Raw genomic sequence first — 18,854 nt, 5'->3', positions numbered from 1 at the left:
CAATTTCAGTGTGGTCCGAGGCCACCATGATGCCCGGGCAGCAGGGTTCGCCGTCATTGCCGAGATGCTCCAGGTGAAGGGGGTGATCGACGGGATGCATGTCGCCTTACGAGCACTGACCCATGTCAGGCCGGTCTTCACAAACCAAAAGGGGTTCCACTCGATGAACGTTCAGCTGGTGTATGACCATGAGATGCACATCATGCACGTCAGTGGCCGATATCTGGGCAGTGTGCACGATGCCTTCATCCTGGCACAGTCATTGCTGGCCTCTTCAAGGCGCACCCCCGGATGAGAGGCTACAATGAAACCCATGCTGCGACCAGGTCATGCCACATCTTGGTGGCCTGCAGCGGCCTGAACAAAATCGCACAGCAGAAGGGCGATGTGCTGGTGGAGGAAGATGTATGTCAGGCATCGTCCAACGAGGAGGATGTGAGTGAGGCCCAGGATGGACATGACATAATAATCTTTATTAGTGTCACAAGAAGGCTTACATTAACACTACAATGAAGTTGCTGTGAAAATCCCCTAGTCGCCACACTCAGGCGCCTGTTCGGGTACACAGAGGGAGAATTCGGAATGTCCAATTCACCAAACAAGCACGTTTTTTGGGGCATGGGGCCTGGGCAGGCACAGGAGGTCGCACGATGTGTGCGCCTGGCCCAACGCGCACAGGGCACTCTGATCGCCTCCAGGTTCACCAACTAGGGTGCCTGGCCAGTGGCACAGAGATGCCATCCCACCCCCACACCCACCCTGGCTGACCACCCCCTCCCATGAACACCCTCCCTGTGCCACCCCCTCTTTTGCAACCCCCTCCATCATTCCTACCTGCCTCACTATGGGATGCGGGCCCTGGGTTGACAGTAACAGTGGGCCTGGTCTATGGGATGGAGGATGATGACAGTCCACACTGGGATGAGCTCTGGTGCAACACATCGTTTGACAATGTCTGACTCCTGCCCGCGGTAGCATTTTCCACCGTCCACCTGAGTGATTCCTGCATGTGAGATGAGCATTCCATCACACGGTCCCATCGGATCCCTGGGGTGGCGGTGGTGGGATGCGGTGCGGGGCGAGAGGAGGCGGTGGAGTATGGGGTGGATGGGGGGTGGGACACCGGAGAGATGAGCACTGGCTGATCTGGAGTCCCTGATCCAAGCCCAGCCCCAGGATCCACCCATCACCCACCCTGCCCCCAATGTTCCCTCTGCAGCCAGCCCAGGCCAGCCCATTCCTCACACCCGCCAGACAGAGCACTGAGGCAGGTTGAAATGTTGTGAACAGGTGTTAATTGTGATCAGGTGAACATATATATACAGATTTGTACCTTAGCCCCTAACACTATCCTGTGTGCTGCACCCCTGCCAACTTAACTGTTGTCTAACTTTCTGGCCTCAGGGGCCCTAACGCTATGCCTAGGTGGATCCCCAGGCAGTACATCAGGAGTGGAGGCAGCCTGCTGTGATTCCCACCCTGTGACCTGGGTCCCCTTTGGCGGCCGCCTTCTGGAGCGACCGGGCCTGGATGGATATATGCTGCCCTTGTCCTTCAAATGATAGTGGTCAAGGGTTTGGAAGGTGCAGTCTAAGAAGCTGTGGAAAGTTCCTGCAGTGCATCTTGCAGGTGGTACATGCAGCCTTCTATTCAGAGAATCATAGATCATAGAATCCCAACACAATGAGGCCATTCTGCACTGACCCGCTGAAAGAGCACCCTACCAGGCCCACTCCCCCACCTCATCCCCGCAACCCCACCTAATCTGTACATCTTTGGTCACTAAGGGGCAACTTAGCATGGCTAATTCACCTAACCTGCACATCTTTGGGCCGTGGGAGGAAACTGGTGCACCCGGAGGAAACCCACGCAGACACGGAGAGAAAGTGCAAACTCTCCAAAGACAGTCACCCAGGTCCCTGGTGCTGTGAGTCATCAGTGCTAACCACTGTGCCACCATGCTGCCCTAAATTATTGGTGAGGAGAAAGATTGAGGAAGTGGAATGGAGTGTTTGACCTAACCAGTGCTTTATACAGCTCCATCAGAACCTCCCGAGCTACTGGATATAACATATATACTTCAAACTGGTCAAGTGTCATTAGCCTACCTCAAGATCGAACCTGCTGACTTGGCATTATCACCATCAGGCTCAAACCATCTGAGGTAGCCAGCCACCAGCTTTTGTAGCCACCAGCTGTTGGAGCTGCAGTATTTATATGGCTAGTTCAGTTCAGTGTCTGGTCAATGGTACCCCCCAAGAGTTTGATAGAGGATAATTCAGCAATGCTAATGCCATTGAATGTCAAGGGGTGATGGTTAGGTCCTCTCTTGTTAGAGATGGTCATTGCCTGGCACTTGTGTGGTGTAAATATTACTTGCCACTTGTCAGCTCCTGCCTGGATATTGCCTAGGCTTTGCTGCATTTCATCATGGGTTGCGTCACCATCTGAGGTAACGCAAATGGTTCTGAACATCAGCAAACATCCCCACTTCTGACCTTATGATAGACACATTGTCTGTGTGGAGTTTGCACTTTCTCCCCTTGTCTTGCGTGGGGTTCCCTCCGGGTGCTCCGGTTTTCTCCCACAGTCTAAAGATGTGCAGGTTAGCTGGATTGGCTGTGCTAAATTGTCCCTTGATGTCCAGGGATGTGTAGGTTAGATTAAAGGGTTATAAGAATAGGGTGGGGAAGTGGGTTTGGGTGGAGTACTCTTTCAGAGGATCAGTGCCTATTTGATGGGCCAAATGGCCTTCTTCTCCACTGCAGGGATTCTATGGTTCTAGGAAGTTCATTGATGAAGCAGCTGAGGATGGTTGGGCCTAGGACACGACCCTGAGTAACTCCTGCAGTGATGTCCTGGAGCTGAGATGATTGACCTCCAACCAGCTTTCTTTTTGCTATGTATGACTCCAGCCAGTGGAGGGTTTTCCCCTTAATTCCCAATGACCACACTTTTGCTCCTTGATGCCACACTCTGTCAAATACTGCCTTGCTGTCAAGGGCACTCACTCTCACATCACCTCTGGAGATCAGCCCTTTTGTCCATGTTTGAACCAAGGCTGTAATGAGATCAGAAGCTGAGTGACCCAAATGGAACCTAAACTGAGTGTCAGTGAGCCGATTTTTGCTGAATAAGTGCCACTTGATAGTACTGTTGATGACTCCTTCCATCACCTTGCTGATGATCAAGAGCAGACTGCTGGGATGGCAATTGGCTGGGATGGAATTTTCCTGTTTCTTGTATACAGGTCACATCTGGGCAATTTCCCACATTGCTGGGTACATAGAACATACAGTGCAGAAGGAGGCCATTCGGCCCATCGCGTCTGCACCAACACAGTTAAGCCCTCACTTCCACCCTATCCCCGTAACCCAATAATCCCTCCTAACCTTTTTGGTCACTAAGGGCAATTTGTCATGGCCAATCCACCTAATCTGCAAGTCTTTCGACTGTGGGAGGAAACCGGAGAACCCGGAGGAAACCCACGCAGACACGGGGAGAATGTGCAGACTTTGCACAAACAGTGACCAAGCAGGGAATCGAACCTGGGACCCTGGCGCTGTGAAGCCACAGTGCTAATCACTTGTGCTACCGTGCTGCACTTGATAGATGCCATTATTGTAGCTGTACTGGAACAGCTTGGCTAGGGGTGCGGCAAGTTCCAGAGCTCAAATCTTCAGTATTTTTGCCGGAATATTGTAAAGTGGGAGATAATCAATCCACAAGACACTGTTTCACATGCTGTTGAAGGCCTCAGAGGAGGGGAGGGAGAAAGATTGTCAGATAGTGCCCACTAAACACTTCCTGTGGTGGTGCCAGTTCCCCCACCTCTTCCCTAACTCCTGCCCTTGCAGAGTAAGGGCAGGCACCATATGCCCCTGTGCCAGGAACTGGAGTACGGTCATACTGTGTGACTCAGGCCTCTTGTTTCTTTTCCAGGTGGACTCACTGCGCCATGTCATCAACCAGACAGGTGGATACAGTGACAGTCTGGGAGCTGGCAGGATCTACAGTCCACAGGCCCTGAATGTAAGTCAGCTGACTCCTCTCAAAATACTGAGAATTTACAGCAAATAAAGAGGCCATTCAACCAAACTGGTCTAAGCTAGTGTTCCTGCCCTATTCTTCCCACTGTTATATCAGAAAAATCTCAGATACTTCGACCAGTGTATTAATCAAACGGTTTACTCAGGTGTCTTTATTAGCGAGGGGAACAAAGGATAACAAGTTTATTTAACAACAACAATACTTGTCCTTAAATTAACCCAAAAATATGTACTAAAGATCCCTAAGATTTCTTTGTACTGCCCATATTGACGGACTCCGTGGAGCCGGGGGTCCACTTCTGAGTCTCGTGTTCCTCAGGGCCTTCGTTGCAAAGATGGGTCTCGCTGGCTGCTTCCTTCCTTCTCTGATCCATCTTCAGAATGGCCAAGGTTGCTTCCATGACGAGTCTTCGCTGGGGTGTATCTTGGGTGTCTACCTTTATCCCCTTCCCTTCGTGCCTTTCCAGAAACTTCCTTGGCTTGTAGCCAATGAGGCCTGGGGAGGGGGTCCCAGTACCCAATGAATTTGTTGATGACTGCTGGAGGGGACACCAGGGCCCACCCCCAGGTGTCCATCCTCGGTTGCATTGCTTGTGTTGCCGTAGAAGGTAATGGTGGGAACTCTGGCCGCCCGAGAGTCTGGCTCAATCTGAACGACCCGGAACAAATCGGTACGTATCAATGGAACCGATTATCTCCTGAAGGGTGATTGGCAAGGCAGGTTGAGACATGTCCTGCCAGTTTGCCTGTGTTTCAGTGTATTTGATTTTTAGTCAAGTCCGAATTTCCCGTCAGCGTGCCTGAGGTTGACCGCAGTTTGATTTAGAGTGCCCAATTCTTTAATTTAAGATATCCAATTTAATCGGGTCGAAAACTAAGCTGTGCCAGGTTACCACACCACCCTGTTAATCTTTCAATATCTTTCTATTCCTTTCTTCTTCACATACTTCTCGAGCTTCCCTTTTAAACAGATCCAAGAGAAATTAGTGGCAATATCGCTGGACCAATAATCCAAGGGACATGGGTTAAAAGCTCACCTTGGCTGCTGATGGAATTTAAATTCAATTAATAAATCAACCTGGAATTAAAAACTAGCCTTAATAATGGTCGATTGTGGTAAAGGCCCATCTGGTTCACTCATGCCCCTTTAGGGAAGGAAATCTGCCATCCTTACCCGGTCTGGCCTACATGTGACTCCCGACCCACAGCAATGTGGTTGACTTTTAACTGTCCTCTGAAATGTCCGAACAAATCACTCACTTGTATCGAATTGCTACAAAATCAAAAAGGAATAAAACTGAACGAACCATCTGGTATCGACCGAGGAAATATATTGGCTGTTCCTTCACTGTCGCTGGTTCAAAATCCTGGGACTCCCTCCCTAACAGCACCTACACCACATGGACTGCAGCGGTTCAAGAAGGCAGTTCACCACTTGAGGCACGATCAATTTGACTTAAAGACAAAAGTTGAATCCAAACTGAGGCTTTATTGGTATCAGATGTGTGGCCTCCCACAGCAGCTGGTGAAATGGCTCGAGCTGGAGGACACGCATATTTATACCCCGCCTCCTGGGCGGAGCCAGCAGGCAGGGGCCACATGCGAACTGTAGTGCAGGTTCTACCGTACATCCTCTAATATAAGAACACAGTGGTTTACCACATTCACTCCCTGTTAAAATTGAGTCCGGCGGGGTGGTGGATAACTATATACAATCATGATTTTAATATTTACAGAGCAAAACAAATGTCTCTTGGCGTCTGGTGGACCGGTCAGAGGTTCAGCCAGTCCAGGGCCTTGATGGTCCTTCGAGAGCGACGAAGTGATGACGGTGATGTTGGTGCTGACCTGGTCGAAGGTGACTCTGGGAGCGTGCCGAAATCCTCTTCATCGATGGGCGTGGGCAGGGGGAGGACGGACGGTCCTGGGGGGGGGGGGGGTTGTTACAAGCGACGGGGGAGGGGAGGGTGGCGCCGGGCGAGACGGGGTGGGGGTGCAACCAGCTGGTGCCAGGTCCCTGAGGGAGACAGTATCCTAGTGGCCATCGGGAAACGCCACGTAGGCGTACTGGGGGTTTGCGTGGAGCAAGTGTACCCTCTCCACCAACGGGTCCGCCTTGTGACGTCGCACATGTTTACAGAGAAGCACGGTTCCTGGAGCTGTGAGCCAAGTCGGGACCGACACCCCGGATGTGGACTTCCTGGGGAAGGCAAAAAGACGTTCATGCGATGTATTGTTAGTGGCAGTGCAGAGTAATGAGCGAATGGAATGTAGTACATCAGGTAGGACATCTTGCCAGCGGGTGGCCGGGGGATTTCCGGACTGTAGGGCCAGCTGGACGGCCCTCCATACCATCCCATTCTCCCTTTCTACCTGTCCGTTTCCCCAGGGGTTGTAGCTTTTCGTTCTGTTGGAGGCGATATCCCTGCTGAGCAGGAACTGACGCGGCTCATCACTCATGAATGAGGATCCCCTGTCACTGTGGATGTAGGCGGGAATACCGAACAGAGTGAAGATCGAATTGACGGCTTTAATGACGGTGGCAGACGCATGTCGGGGCATGGGATAGCGAAGGGGAACCGGGAGTATTCATCGATGACACTGAGGAAATATGTGTGACGATCGGTGGAGGGGAGGGGACCTTTGAAGTCCATGCTGAGGCGTTCAAAGGGGCGGGAGGCCTTCACCAGGCGCGCGCAGTCCGGCCGGTAGAAGTGCAGCTTGCACTCCGCACAGACCTGGCAGTCCCTGATGATTGTCCTTACTTCCTCGACGGAGTAAGGCAAATTTTGTGCCTTGATTAAGTGATAAAACCGTGTGACCCCTGGGTGACAAAAGCTGTCGTGCAGGGTCCGGAGTCAGTCTACCTGTGCGCTGGCACATGTACCTCGGGATAGGGCATCTGGGGGCTTGTTGAGTTTGCCAGGGCGATACCTAATCTCGTAATTATAGGTGGAGAGCTCGATTCTCCACCGCAAGATTTTATCATTTTTGATCTTGCCCCGCTGTGTGTTGTTGAACATAAAGGCAACCGACCGTTGGTCAGTGAGGAGAGTGAATCTCCTGCCGGCAGGTAATGCCTGCAATGCCGCACAGCTTCAACGATAGCTTGGGCCTCTTTTTCGACGGATGAGTGCCAAATTTCAGAGGCATGAAGGGTGCGGGAAAAGAATGCCACGGGCCTGCCTGCCTGATTGAGGGTGGCGGCAAGGGCGACGTCTGATGCGTCGCTTTCTACTTGGAAGGGCAGTGTTTCACCTTGGCAATATCAGCTCTGATCCGGGCGAAGGCCTGTTGGGCCTCGGCCGTCAGGGGAAACTGCGTGGACTGTATGAGTGGGCGGGCCTTGTCCGCATAGTTTGGGACCCACTGCGCACAATATGAAAGGAACCCCAGGCAGCATTTGAGGGCCTTGGGGCAGTGGGGAGGGGAGAGCTCCATGAGGGGGCGCATGCGATCGGGATCAGGCCCCAGAAATCCGTTCTGGACCACATAGCAGAGGATGGCTAAGCGGTTCATGCTGAACACACACTTCTTCTTGTTGTAAGTGAGGTTTAGGAGAGTAGCGGTGCGGAGAAATTTAGCAAGGTTGGCGTCGTGGGCCTGCTGATCATGGCCGCAAATGGTGACATTGTCTAGGTACGGAAACGTGGCCCGCAAACCGAACCGGTCGACCATTCGGTCCATCTCCCTTTGGAAGACCGAGACCCCGTTAGTGACGCCAAAGGGAACCCTAAGGAAATGATATAGACGGTCGTCTGCCTTGAAGGCAGTGTATGGACGATCCGATTTACGGATGGGGAGCTGGTGGTAGGCGGATTTCAGGTCCACCGTTGAGAAGACCCGGTACTGTGCAATCTGATTAACCATGTCAGATATGCGTGGGAGGGGGTACGCGTCGAGCTGCATGTACCTGTTGATGGTCTGGCTGTAGTCCACGACCATTTGGTGTTTCTCCCCAGATTTAACCACTACCACTTCAGCTCTCCAGGGGCTGTTGCTGTCCTCGATGATGCCTTCCCGAAGCAACCGCTGGACTTCGGACCTGATGAAGGTCCTGTCCTGGGCGCTATACCGTCTGCTCCTGGTGGTGATGGGTTTGCAATCTGGAGTTAGATCAGCAAAGAGGGAAGGTGGGTCGGCCTTTAGGGTCGCGAGACCGCACACAGTAAGGGGTGGTAAGGGTCCGCCGAATTTAAGGGTTAGGCTCTGGAGGTTGCACTGGAAATCCAGGCCGAGGATTAGTGCAGCGCAGAGGTTAGGGAAAATGTAGAGGCGGAAGCCGTGGAATTCTACGCCCTGGACCGTGAGCGTGACTGTACAGTACCCCGGATCACTACGGAATGAGGCCAGGGAGATTTTTTGATTGGCGGGGTGTATCGTGAGGGAGCAGCGCCTTACCGTATCTGGGTGTATAAAGCTCTCAGTGTTCCCGGAGTCTAGCAAGCAAGAGGTCACATGGCCGTCGACCTTCACGCTGGTGGATGCGTTGGTCAGGTTATGCGGGCGAGACTGATCGAGTGACATGAAGGCGAGCCTTGGTTGGTCGTCGGGTAATGGGGCGGCCATTGAGTTCAGATCTTGGAACGCTGGTGGTGTCCATGTCCTGAGGGGTAGACAAGATGGCGGCGTCCGGAGATCTTGGGGATTACAAAATGGCAAACCGGTTCGGTTTGCGGGCCACGTTTCCGTAACTAGACAATGTCACCATTTGCGGCCATGATCAGCAGGCCCACGACGCCAACCTTGCTAAATTTCTCCACACCGCTACTCTCCTAAACCTCACTTACAACAAGAAGAAGTGTGTGTTCAGCATGAACCGCTTAGCCATCCTCTAATATAAGTACAACAGTGGTTTACCACACCACCACCTTCTAAAGAGTAGTTAGGGATGGGCAATAAACGCTGGCCTAGCCAGCGACACTCACATCCTGTAAAAAACATTCATCACTGCATTTGGTAGTGAGGTTCACATTCTATCTCTCACTGGGTAAAGACCTTGCTCATGAATTCCCAATCAGGTTTATCAGTGACAATCTGAATTTCTGGACACTCCTAAAAGCAAATGCATTATCCACTCTACCAAATCCCTTCTTAGTTTTAAAGTCCTCGATCACGTGTACTTCTGTCTCTATCTCTTTGTCTCTGTCTCTCTTGCTTCTCATTAATTCCAGGCTAGAGGCAGAGACTGTAGCTTGCGGAGGTCCCATTTGTCACATCACCGCGATCAGCTCAGTCGGTTAGCTCATTCCAGCGGCCTCGCCAGCAGCCCGGCTGCCGTGCGGGGGAGTGGGGGAGGTCAGAGTGGGGGTGATGGTAAGGGAGGGGATCGGGGAGATGAAGCTAGGCAGCAGACGTGTCCCACCTGTCAGATGTAGTCAGCATCGGCAAATGGGTGCTGGCAGCGCTGGAGCAGGCTGAGCGGAGAGAGAAGGCAGGTGACGCCTGGTTTATTGCAAGGGCCGAACCCTCCATTCTGTGTATCTGTGCCTCAATAAGCCAGTTAGCTGAATCACCGCGCTCCCCCCCCCCCACCCTCCCCCTTCCACCACCAACACCCAACCACCTCACCCCAGCCACCCCATACCACACACACGAGCCCCCTTCTCCCTTTCCTCCACAAGCGCTCGCATGTCCTATAAATAAACACCACAGCCAAAAGCATCACGCAGGCTGGCTCCCCCTCTCCACCCGGTCTCCCCACTCCCCCCACCTTCTCCTTTCACTGACTGTGCTGGGTGGTCTTGTAAATTCACAGCGACAAGCTGTGTGGTGCTGGGGAAAATTGATACGACAGAGACAGCCAGAGCCGTGGTTCCGGAGAGGACAGCAATCCAACTTGATTTCTCAGATCAGGCATCCTGCCCCTCAGCGGGTGTGACAGCAGACTGAGAGAGCAGGCCAGGCCCACACTCACACACACACAATATGACCGCCAGGTTAGAGCCTCTGCATTGCTGCAGGTTAGTGCTGGCCACTGCTCCTGCCTTGAGATGTCCGAGGAAATCAAATTCTCCACTTGCCGGGAGATGTTGTGAATGTTTTATCCTTGCCCTCTCTCTCTCTCTCCCTCTCTCTCTCACTTTCGGGATACTTATTTATATGACAAGACTGGGGAGAGAAGGAATGACATTAACAAACTTGAGGCCTTCGCTTAATATTGCTGCAACAGCCACGGTAATGTAGAAACTAGGAGCAGGAGGAGGCCATTCGGCCCTTCGAGCCTGCTCCGCCATTCAATATGATCATGGCTGATCCCGAGGGCAGCACGGTGCGCAGTGGGTTAGCTCTGCTGCTTCACGGCGCCGAGGTCCCAGGTTCGATCCCGGCCCTGGGTCACTGTCCGTGTGGAGTTTGCACATTCTCCCCATGTTTGCGTGGGTCTCGCCCCCACAACCGAAAGATGTGCAGGGTAGGTGGATTGGCCACACTAAATTGTCCCTTAATTGGAAAAAATGAATTGGGTCCTCTAAATATATGAAAAAAAATGGCTGATCCTGGATCACAATGCCATATTCCCGACTTCTCCCCATCCCCCTTCATGCCATTAATAGAAATCATCATATATTTCACCCTTGCTGGCTGTGTCTTACTCCTTCACTGGAATAGATAATAAATTACAGTAAAATGGAATTTTCTCATTCTCCTGCAAGGAAAACTGGCTTTAATTCACTCTTAACACTTTCAATCAATCGGGTTGAACTGCATGGCCAGCGTTTAAGTGGAGAAGAGGCATGGCTTGTGGACATATCCAAATTAGCGGTGCTCGTGAGAATCTCTAGTTGAGGTAGTAGGTGGAGGCTGGTATTGGATGAGGACAGAGATCACAGGACAGAAATAGAGAGGTGTGGAGAGATACCAATCTGCATGAATAGCTGGACTAATCAAACAGGGGCCGGGATGCTCCGAGCCCGCGCTGGGTCGGAGAATCGCCAGTGACGCCAGAAATTCCCGCCACGCCGCTCCGACGCTAGGACGCAAATCTCCGCTGGCCGGAAAATCGGCGGCAGTCGCACGCGCGCAGTCAATGCGGTGCCGGTCGGGGGCTATTGAAAATGATCCCCGTGGCGATGCTCCGCAGTCGACCGGCCGAGTTCCGCCGGCGTGGTTCCAACCTGGTACCACTCAGCGGGAGCTCGGACCCACGATTGCGGTGGCCGTCCTGGTGGGAGGGCGGGGGGATCAGACTCCGTGGGGGGGCCTGTACGACGGCCAGGCTACTGATCAGCGCGCGCGCGCGATGTGGAGGGGGCCTACCTCCTTCTGCACGGGCCCGCGGTGTCGCTACGCCATGTTGCCCGGCGCCGGCGTGGAAATGGCCACCATGCGCAGACCCGCACCGGCAGTTCAGGGCCACGTATCGGCTCCAGAGCAGCGCGCAGCATCCCGGCGCCGTGCTGGCCCCCTTTGGCCCACTGAATCGCTGGGCCAAGAGAGGTTATTGAGTGACAGTGTGACGCCGGCGTGAAACAGTCCGGTGTTTACGCCGGAGTCAACACTTGGCCGGGATTTTGGAGAATCCCGGCCAGGGAATCTCACATTTAAAGAGAAACTCTCCTGCTCAAAAAACTAACTGAAGAGGGAATGCCATTACCCAGACGATGTTTAAAGAGGTGCTTCACACAATACCATCATTAAAGATGGGCTTTCTGTCATGAGTGTTGGGCAGGTTTTACTGGATCAGCTAGTCTGTTCCAGCCTGTTAGATTTGTATAATTGTAAACTGAATCCGATATAAAGAGGACAGTCTCTCCATCAGGTCTTTCTCAGGGTTACAATGCATGAGGAAGTTGAGAGATGACGTGTTGCTTGGGAGGAAATGTGACTTTCAACCTATGGTTCCCAAACCTCCCCAACTCTGGGTCTTTACCTCAAACTGTACCTGGATCTGTTCCTTTCCTGGTCGAGATAGATTGGAATAAAATAGTCAACTCCGTTATCATTCTAACATCTGACTGCCAGGATTCAGGAAGGTGAACGTTACAGACCTCTATACCAATTTCTACACTTCACTTGTGGCAATTATGAAGATTGAGGATCTTTAGGGAAATTAACTTAATCAATTCACTGCACAAATGTTAATCCAGATTTTTCACACTGTCACTCAGTAACCTCTCTACCCCCAGCAACGTGGGCGTGATTCTCCACTCCCACTCCGGTTGGGAGAATCGCCTGGGCCGCCAAAATTTCTGGGGACGCCGGTCCGACGCCCTCCCGCGATTCTCCCAAGCGGCGGGAACAGCCCAGTCGTGTTTCGCGGGCCGCAGGCCGGAGAATCGCCGGAGACACCCAAAATGGCGATTCTCCGGCACCCCCACTATTCTGAGGCTCGGATGGGCTGAGCGGCCAGGCCAAAACGGCGGGTTCCCCCCGGCGCCGTCCACACCTGGTCGCTGCAGTCGTGGGCGGTGCGTGAACGCTGGGGGGGCGGCCTGTGGGGGGGCGAGGGGGGATCCTGCACCGGGCTTCACCTGGAATGTGGGGTGGCCCGAGATCAGTGCCCACCGATCGTCGGGCCGTCCTCTCTGAAGGAAGACCTCCTTCCTTCCGCGGCCCCGCAAGATCCGTCCGCCATCTTCTTGCGGGGCGGACTTAGAGAGGACGGCAACCACGCAAGCGCGGAGGACGCCCGTTATGCGGCGCCGGCCGCGTCATCTATGCGGCGCCGCTTTATGTGGGCGACAAGGCCTGGCGCGTGTAGATGACGCGGCCCCGATCCTGGCCCATTGTCAGGGCCTGAATCGGTCGGGACCGGGGCCGTTCCGCACCGTCGTGAACCTCGACGGCGTTCACGATGGCGCGGCCACTTTGGCGTGGGAGTGGAGAATCCCGCCCCCTGTATTACCAACTGCCTCTCTACTGATGTTAATCCAGCTCCCTCACACTGTCACTCAATAACCTCTCTACCCCCAGCACCCTGTGTTACTAACTGCCTCTCTACTGATGTTAATCCAGCTCCCTCACACTGTCACTCAGTAACCCCTCTACCCCCAGTTCTACCAATGTTAATGGCTAGCCCCTGTTTGAGGGTATCGCCTGCTCTATTCCTGTGACTCTTTCTGTCAGTCTGTCTGTCTGCCTCTCTCTCTTATTCTTTCTATATGAACCCATCATCTACCTCTGTCTCATTCACTCTCTCTCTTCCCTATTTAATTCCAGACACTGGCATTGATGATGAATCACATGCTGTTATCATGTAACCAACTATTTCATAGAATTGTCATACAGTGTTTCATCAGAAGCTGGACTGTAAGTACCTATTAAAGCCTTCACAGCGTAGCCTTGTCATGACAAATGATAGTCACACAAATGACCAGTATTTCGAGAGATCACTAAAATATGTCAGAGAGAACCCAGCCCAGCTTCTGCAGCTTGATTCATCAGGGAATCATTGACCGGAGTTTTACAGCCCTTCCCACCGACGAGGTTTCCTGCTCCCGCCAAAGTAGTGGAATTTGAATGGCATCGCCTCATTTTCTGGCCCTATTCCCTCCCCGGGGTGACTGGAAAATTATACCCATAGAATCAGAGTGTAGGGGGCCATTCGGCCCATTGAGCCTTTGCCACCTCTTTGAATGATGGATATTACCAGTCCCCATAGCAGAATGTTCAAGAAGGTAAGAGTCCATGAGGTCTTAGGCAAAGTGGCACATTAGATCCAAAACTGGTAATGGAAATTGAAGGGTTATGATTGATGGGTATTTGCAGTGACTGGCGGGCTATTTGCTGTGGGTTTCCACAAGTCTGTTGCCCTTTTTTGGTATAGAGATCAATGTTTCAGACTGGCATCATTAAGGAGTTTGCAGATGTCTGAAAAAACGGCCATTTGGCTGCTTGAAGAAGAAAGCTGTATCTGCAGGAAGTTTTTAATGGACTGGTCAGGTGGTGGAACCATGGGCGTTGGTGGAGAGGCCAGTGGGGGGTGGGGGTGGAGGTAGGGGGTCGAGGGCATGGGGAAGAAGCTCCACAGAGCAGATCACGGCCATGTGGCCATGCCCCAATTTTGAAAGGAGGCCAGTGATGGAAGTGGCCTACCCCCTCCCCCCCTGCCCCACCCCATCCCATCCGGGCTACTTGCTAGGCTTCCCTTCCCCTGCCCTTTTGTCCTCCCCCACCCCAACCACATTCCTAAATCCCCCTGACGGCAATGGGGCTGGTTTAGCATATTAGCATAGGGCTAAATCGCTGGCTTTGAAAGCAGACCAAGGCAGGCCAGCAGCACGGTTCAATTCCCGTAACAGCCTCCCCGAACAGGTGCCGGAATGTGGTGACTAGCGGCTTTTCACAGTAACTTCATTGAAGCCTACTTGTAATAAGCAATTTCATTTGATTTCAAATTGATACTGGATGGAAAACGGGCCTTAGGTGGTCATTAAGTCCAAAGATGTGCAGGTTAGGTGGATTGACCATGCTAATTTGCCCTTAGTGTCCAAAATTTCCCTTAGTGTTCGGTGGGGTTACTGGGTTATGGGGATAGGGTGGAGGTGTGAGCTTGGGTAGGGTGCTCTTTCCAAGAGCCGGTGCAGACTCGATGGGTGGAATGGCCTCCTTCTGCACTGTAAATTCTATGATTCAATGAATCTGTGATTCTATGATTAATTGACCACTTAAGGTCTTAAATTGCAGATGTTGATTTGTTTTATTGTCACAATTACTTAAGTACAGTGAAAAGTATTTTTCTGTGGCCGAGGGAACGTTCACAGTACGTACATAGCAGACAAAAAGAATAATCAACAGAGTACATTGACAAATGGTACATCGACAAACAGTGATTGGTTACAGTGCGGAACAAGGGGCCAAACAAAACAAATACATGAACAAGAGCAGCAGAGGGTGTTGTGAATAGTGTTCTTACAGGGAACGGATCAGTCCAAGGGGGAGTCGTTGAGGAGTCTTGAAGCTGTGGGGAAAAAGCTATTCCTATGTCTGGATGTGCGGGTCTTCAGACTTCTGTACCTTCTGCCTGATGGAAGGGTCTGGAAGAACAACGAACAAAGAAAAGTACAGCACAGGAACAGGCCTTTCAGCCCTCCAAGCCTGCACCGACCATACTGCCCGTCTAAACTAAAATCTTCTACAGGATCCATATCCCTCTATTCCCATCCTATTCATGTATTTGTCAAGATGCCCCTTAAATGTCACTATCGTCCCTGCTCCCACCACCTCCTCCGGCAGCGAGTTCCAGGCACCGGCTACCCTCTGTGTAAAAAACCTGCCTCGTACATCTCCTCTAAATCTTGCCTCTCGCACCTTAAACCTATGCCCCCTAGTAAATGACCCCTCTACAGTGGGAAAAAGCCTCTGACTATCCACTCTGACTGTGCACCTCATAATTTTGTCGACCTCTATCAGGTCACCCCTCAACCTCCGTCGTTCCAGTGAGAACAAACCAAATTTATTCAACCGCTCCTCATAGCTATTGCAAAGAAGGCAATCCCTGGGTGGGTTGGGTCTCTGTCTGCCTTCCTGAGGCAGCGGGAGGTGTAATGTGAGGGTAGCAAGCTTGTGTGATGTGTTGGGCTGCGTTCACCACACTCTGCGATCTTGGGCCAAGTAGTTGCCATACCAAGCTGTGATGAAGCCGGATATGATGCTCTCTATCGCACATCTGTAGAAGTTTGTGAGAGTCGATGCAGACATGCCAAATTTCTTTAGCTTCCATAGGAAGTAGAGACGTTGTTGGGCTTTCTTGACTGTTGCATCAACGTGAGTAGACCAGGACAGACCTTTGGTGATGGTGACCCCCAGGATCTTAATGTTATCGACCATCTCCACTTCGGAGCCATTGATGCAGACGGGAGTGTGTGGCTTGCAACGCTTCCTGAAGTCGATGATCAGTTCCTTGGTCTTTCCAACATTTAGAGAGAGGTTGTTTTTGGTACACCATGCAACCAAGTGATTTATCTCCCTCTTGTAGTCTGATTCGTCGTTGTTTGAGATACGGCCCACCACAGTCGTATCATCTGCAAATTTATAGATTGAGTTGGGGTTAAATCTTGCCACACAGTCATATGTGTATAGGGAGTACAGTAGAGGACTGAACACACATCCTTGCAGGGCCACGGTGATGAGGACTATTGTGGATGAGGTGCTGTTGCCTATCCTGACAGATTGCGGTCTGTTGGCGAGGAAGTCAAGGATCCAGCTGCACAGGGAGGGGTCAAGTCCAAGGTTGCAGAGTTTGGTTATTAGTCTTGTCGGGATAATGGTGTGGAAGGCAGAGCTGTAGTCTATGAACAGCAGTCTTACATAGGTGCCCTTGTCCAGGTGTTTGAGTGTTGATTGTAGAGCCAGGGAGATAGCATCTGCTGTGGACCGATTGAGGTGATAGGCAAACTGCAGTGGATCGAGACCGTCTGGGAGGCTGGCGTTGATCTGTCTCATGACTAGCCGCTCGAAGCATTTCATGATAACAGACGTCAGGGCCACCGGTCGGTAGTCATTGAGGCAGGCTACTTTGTTCTTCTTTGGTACTGGTATTATTGTGGTCTTCTTGAAGGAGATGGGGACCTCAGAGCAGAGTAGTAAGGTGTTGAAGATATCTGCAAATACACTCATTAGCTGTTCCTATGTCTGGATATGCAGGTCTTCAGACTCCTGTACCTTCTGCCTGATGGAAGGGTCTGGAAGAAGGCAATCCCTTGGGCAGCAGGGTAGCACACGTGGCTAGCACTGTGGCTTCACAGCGCCAGGGTCCCAGGTTCGATTCCCGCTGGGTCACTGTCTGTGCGGAGTCTGCACGTTCTCCCCGTGTCTGCGTGGGTTTCCTCCAGATGCTCCGGTTTCCTCCCACAGTCCAAAGACATGCAGGTTAGGTGGATTGGCCATGATAAATTGCCCTTAGTGTCCAAAAAGGTTAGGAGGGGTTATTGGGTTATGGGGATAGGGTGGAAGTGAGGGCTTAAGTGGGTCGGTGCAGTCTCAATGGGCTGAATGGCTTCCTTCTGCACTGTATGTTCCATGTATCTAAGTAGCTGGTCTGCGCAGGCTCTGCATGCTCGCCCAGGGACTCCGTCGGGATGAGATATGGTGGGTTGGTCAACCGAGGCCTCGCCTGTCCCAACGTAAAATTGCAGAAAGTTTGGGGCTGGGCAGGAGGTCAGCAGGAAGGCTATCTAAGGAATTTTACAACACCCATCCCTCCCCCCAACCCCAGTGCTCACTTCGAAACCTGCCAGGCTGGAGTGTGTAACATTCTGCCCCCGGTTGCACTAGACAAGGTACAGAAGAGACTTACAAAGGTGTTTGTGGTGAATGTAAATACAGTTATTTCACCAGTTATGTTCTATGTTATTAACCCTGTGGGTTTTATCTGTGGGCCATTGTATGGCTTCACCCACCGGGGGAGATGTTGGAGGATGTTGGAGCATGTACGGGCTCAGCCCATGGCTCCGCCCCTTTGAAGGAGTACAAGAGTAGCTGGCCTGTGGGACTGTCCTCAGTATGTACCAGTCACAGGCAGGCAAAGTTTTTATTAAAAAAAATATATTTATTAAAGTTTTTTAACACAATTTTTCTCCCTTACAAACAATAACCCCCCCCCCGGTAACAAAAAAAAACGAGAAATCACGCAGAGCAAGATATATACATGGCAAAATGATATATTTACACAGCTTTGTACACTGGCCCTCACCCGTACGTGCCAGTTTCCCCAACCCTTCATGTTATCTCTTGCTCATCCACCCTCCCAGGCAGTCCCCCCTTTCCCCCCCCCTCCCCCCCTCCCAGGACGTCCCCTCCACCCCCCCCCCCCCCCCCCCAAGGTTGCTGCTGCTGCTGACCGACCTTCCTCTAACGCTCCGAAAGATAGTCTAGGAACGGTTGCCACCGCCTGTAGAACCCCTGCGCAGACCCTCTCAAGGCGAACTTAATCCTCTCCAACTTTATGAACCCAGCCATATCATTTATCCAGGCCTCCAGGCTGGGGGGCTTCGCCTCCTTCCACATTAGCAAGATCCTTCGCCGGGCTACTAGGGACGCAAAGGCCAGAATGCCGGCCTCTTTCGCCTCCTGCACTCCCGGCTCGTCCACTACTGCAAATATTGCTAGCCCCCAGCTTGGCTTGACCCGGACTTTCACCACCTGAGCTATTGCTCCCGCCACTCCTCTCCAGAACCCCTCCAGTGCCGGGCATGACCAAAACATATGGACATGGTTCGCCGGGCTCCCTGAGCACCTTCCACATCTGTCCTTTACCCCAAAGAACCTACTCAACCTCGCCCCCGTCAAGTGCGCTCTGTGGACCACCTTAAATTGTATCAGGCTGAGCCTGGCACACGAGGAAGAGGAATTAACCCTACCTAGGGCATCAGCCCACAGACCTTCCTCGATCTCCTCCCTCAGCTCCTCCTCCCATTTACCCTTCAACTCTTCTACCAGTGCTTCCCCCTCTTCTTTCAACTCCTGGTGTATTTCCGACACCTTGCCCTCCCCGACACATACACCCGAGATCACCCTATCTTGAACTTCTTGTGCCGGGAGCAACGGGAATTCCCTTACCTGTCGCCTCACAAAAGCCCTCACCTGCATATATCTAAAGGCATTTCCCGGGGGTAACTCGAACTTCTCCTCCAGTGCCCCTAGGCTCGCAAAAGTCCCGTCGATGAACAGGTCCCCCATTCTTCCAATCCCCGCCCGATGCCAGCTCTGGAACCCCCCGTCCATCTTCCCCGGGACAAACCGGTGGTTACCCCTGATCGGGGACCACACCGATGCTCCCATTGGACCCCGGTGCCGTCTCCACTGGCCCCAGATCCTTAGCGTTGCCGCCACCACCGGGCTCGTGGTATACTTTGTCGGCGAGAG

The 18,854-nt window shown here is 52.3% G+C and overlaps 1 protein-coding gene across 3 annotated transcripts in view; it reads left to right on the top strand.

Annotated features, from left to right (window-relative positions):
• Positions 1–18,854, top strand: part of LOC140426645 (pre-B-cell leukemia transcription factor 1-like) — a 697,347-nt gene that overhangs the window by 645,128 nt on the left and 33,365 nt on the right. For 2 of the 3 annotated variants that reach the window (XM_072511713.1, XM_072511711.1), the window contains exon 9: positions 3,943–4,032. The exons of the other annotated variant lie outside the window; for it this stretch is intronic. In XM_072511713.1, the coding sequence (XP_072367814.1) occupies positions 3,943–4,032 (90 nt within the window). The remainder of the gene's footprint in view (positions 1–3,942; positions 4,033–18,854) is intronic. 3 annotated transcript variants of the gene reach the window in all.

This window comes from Scyliorhinus torazame, chromosome 7 (genome assembly GCF_047496885.1).
Source record: "Scyliorhinus torazame isolate Kashiwa2021f chromosome 7, sScyTor2.1, whole genome shotgun sequence".
In the NCBI taxonomy this organism is placed as follows: domain Eukaryota; kingdom Metazoa; phylum Chordata; class Chondrichthyes; order Carcharhiniformes; family Scyliorhinidae; genus Scyliorhinus; species Scyliorhinus torazame.
This window is presented reverse-complemented; position numbering and strand designations above follow the sequence as displayed.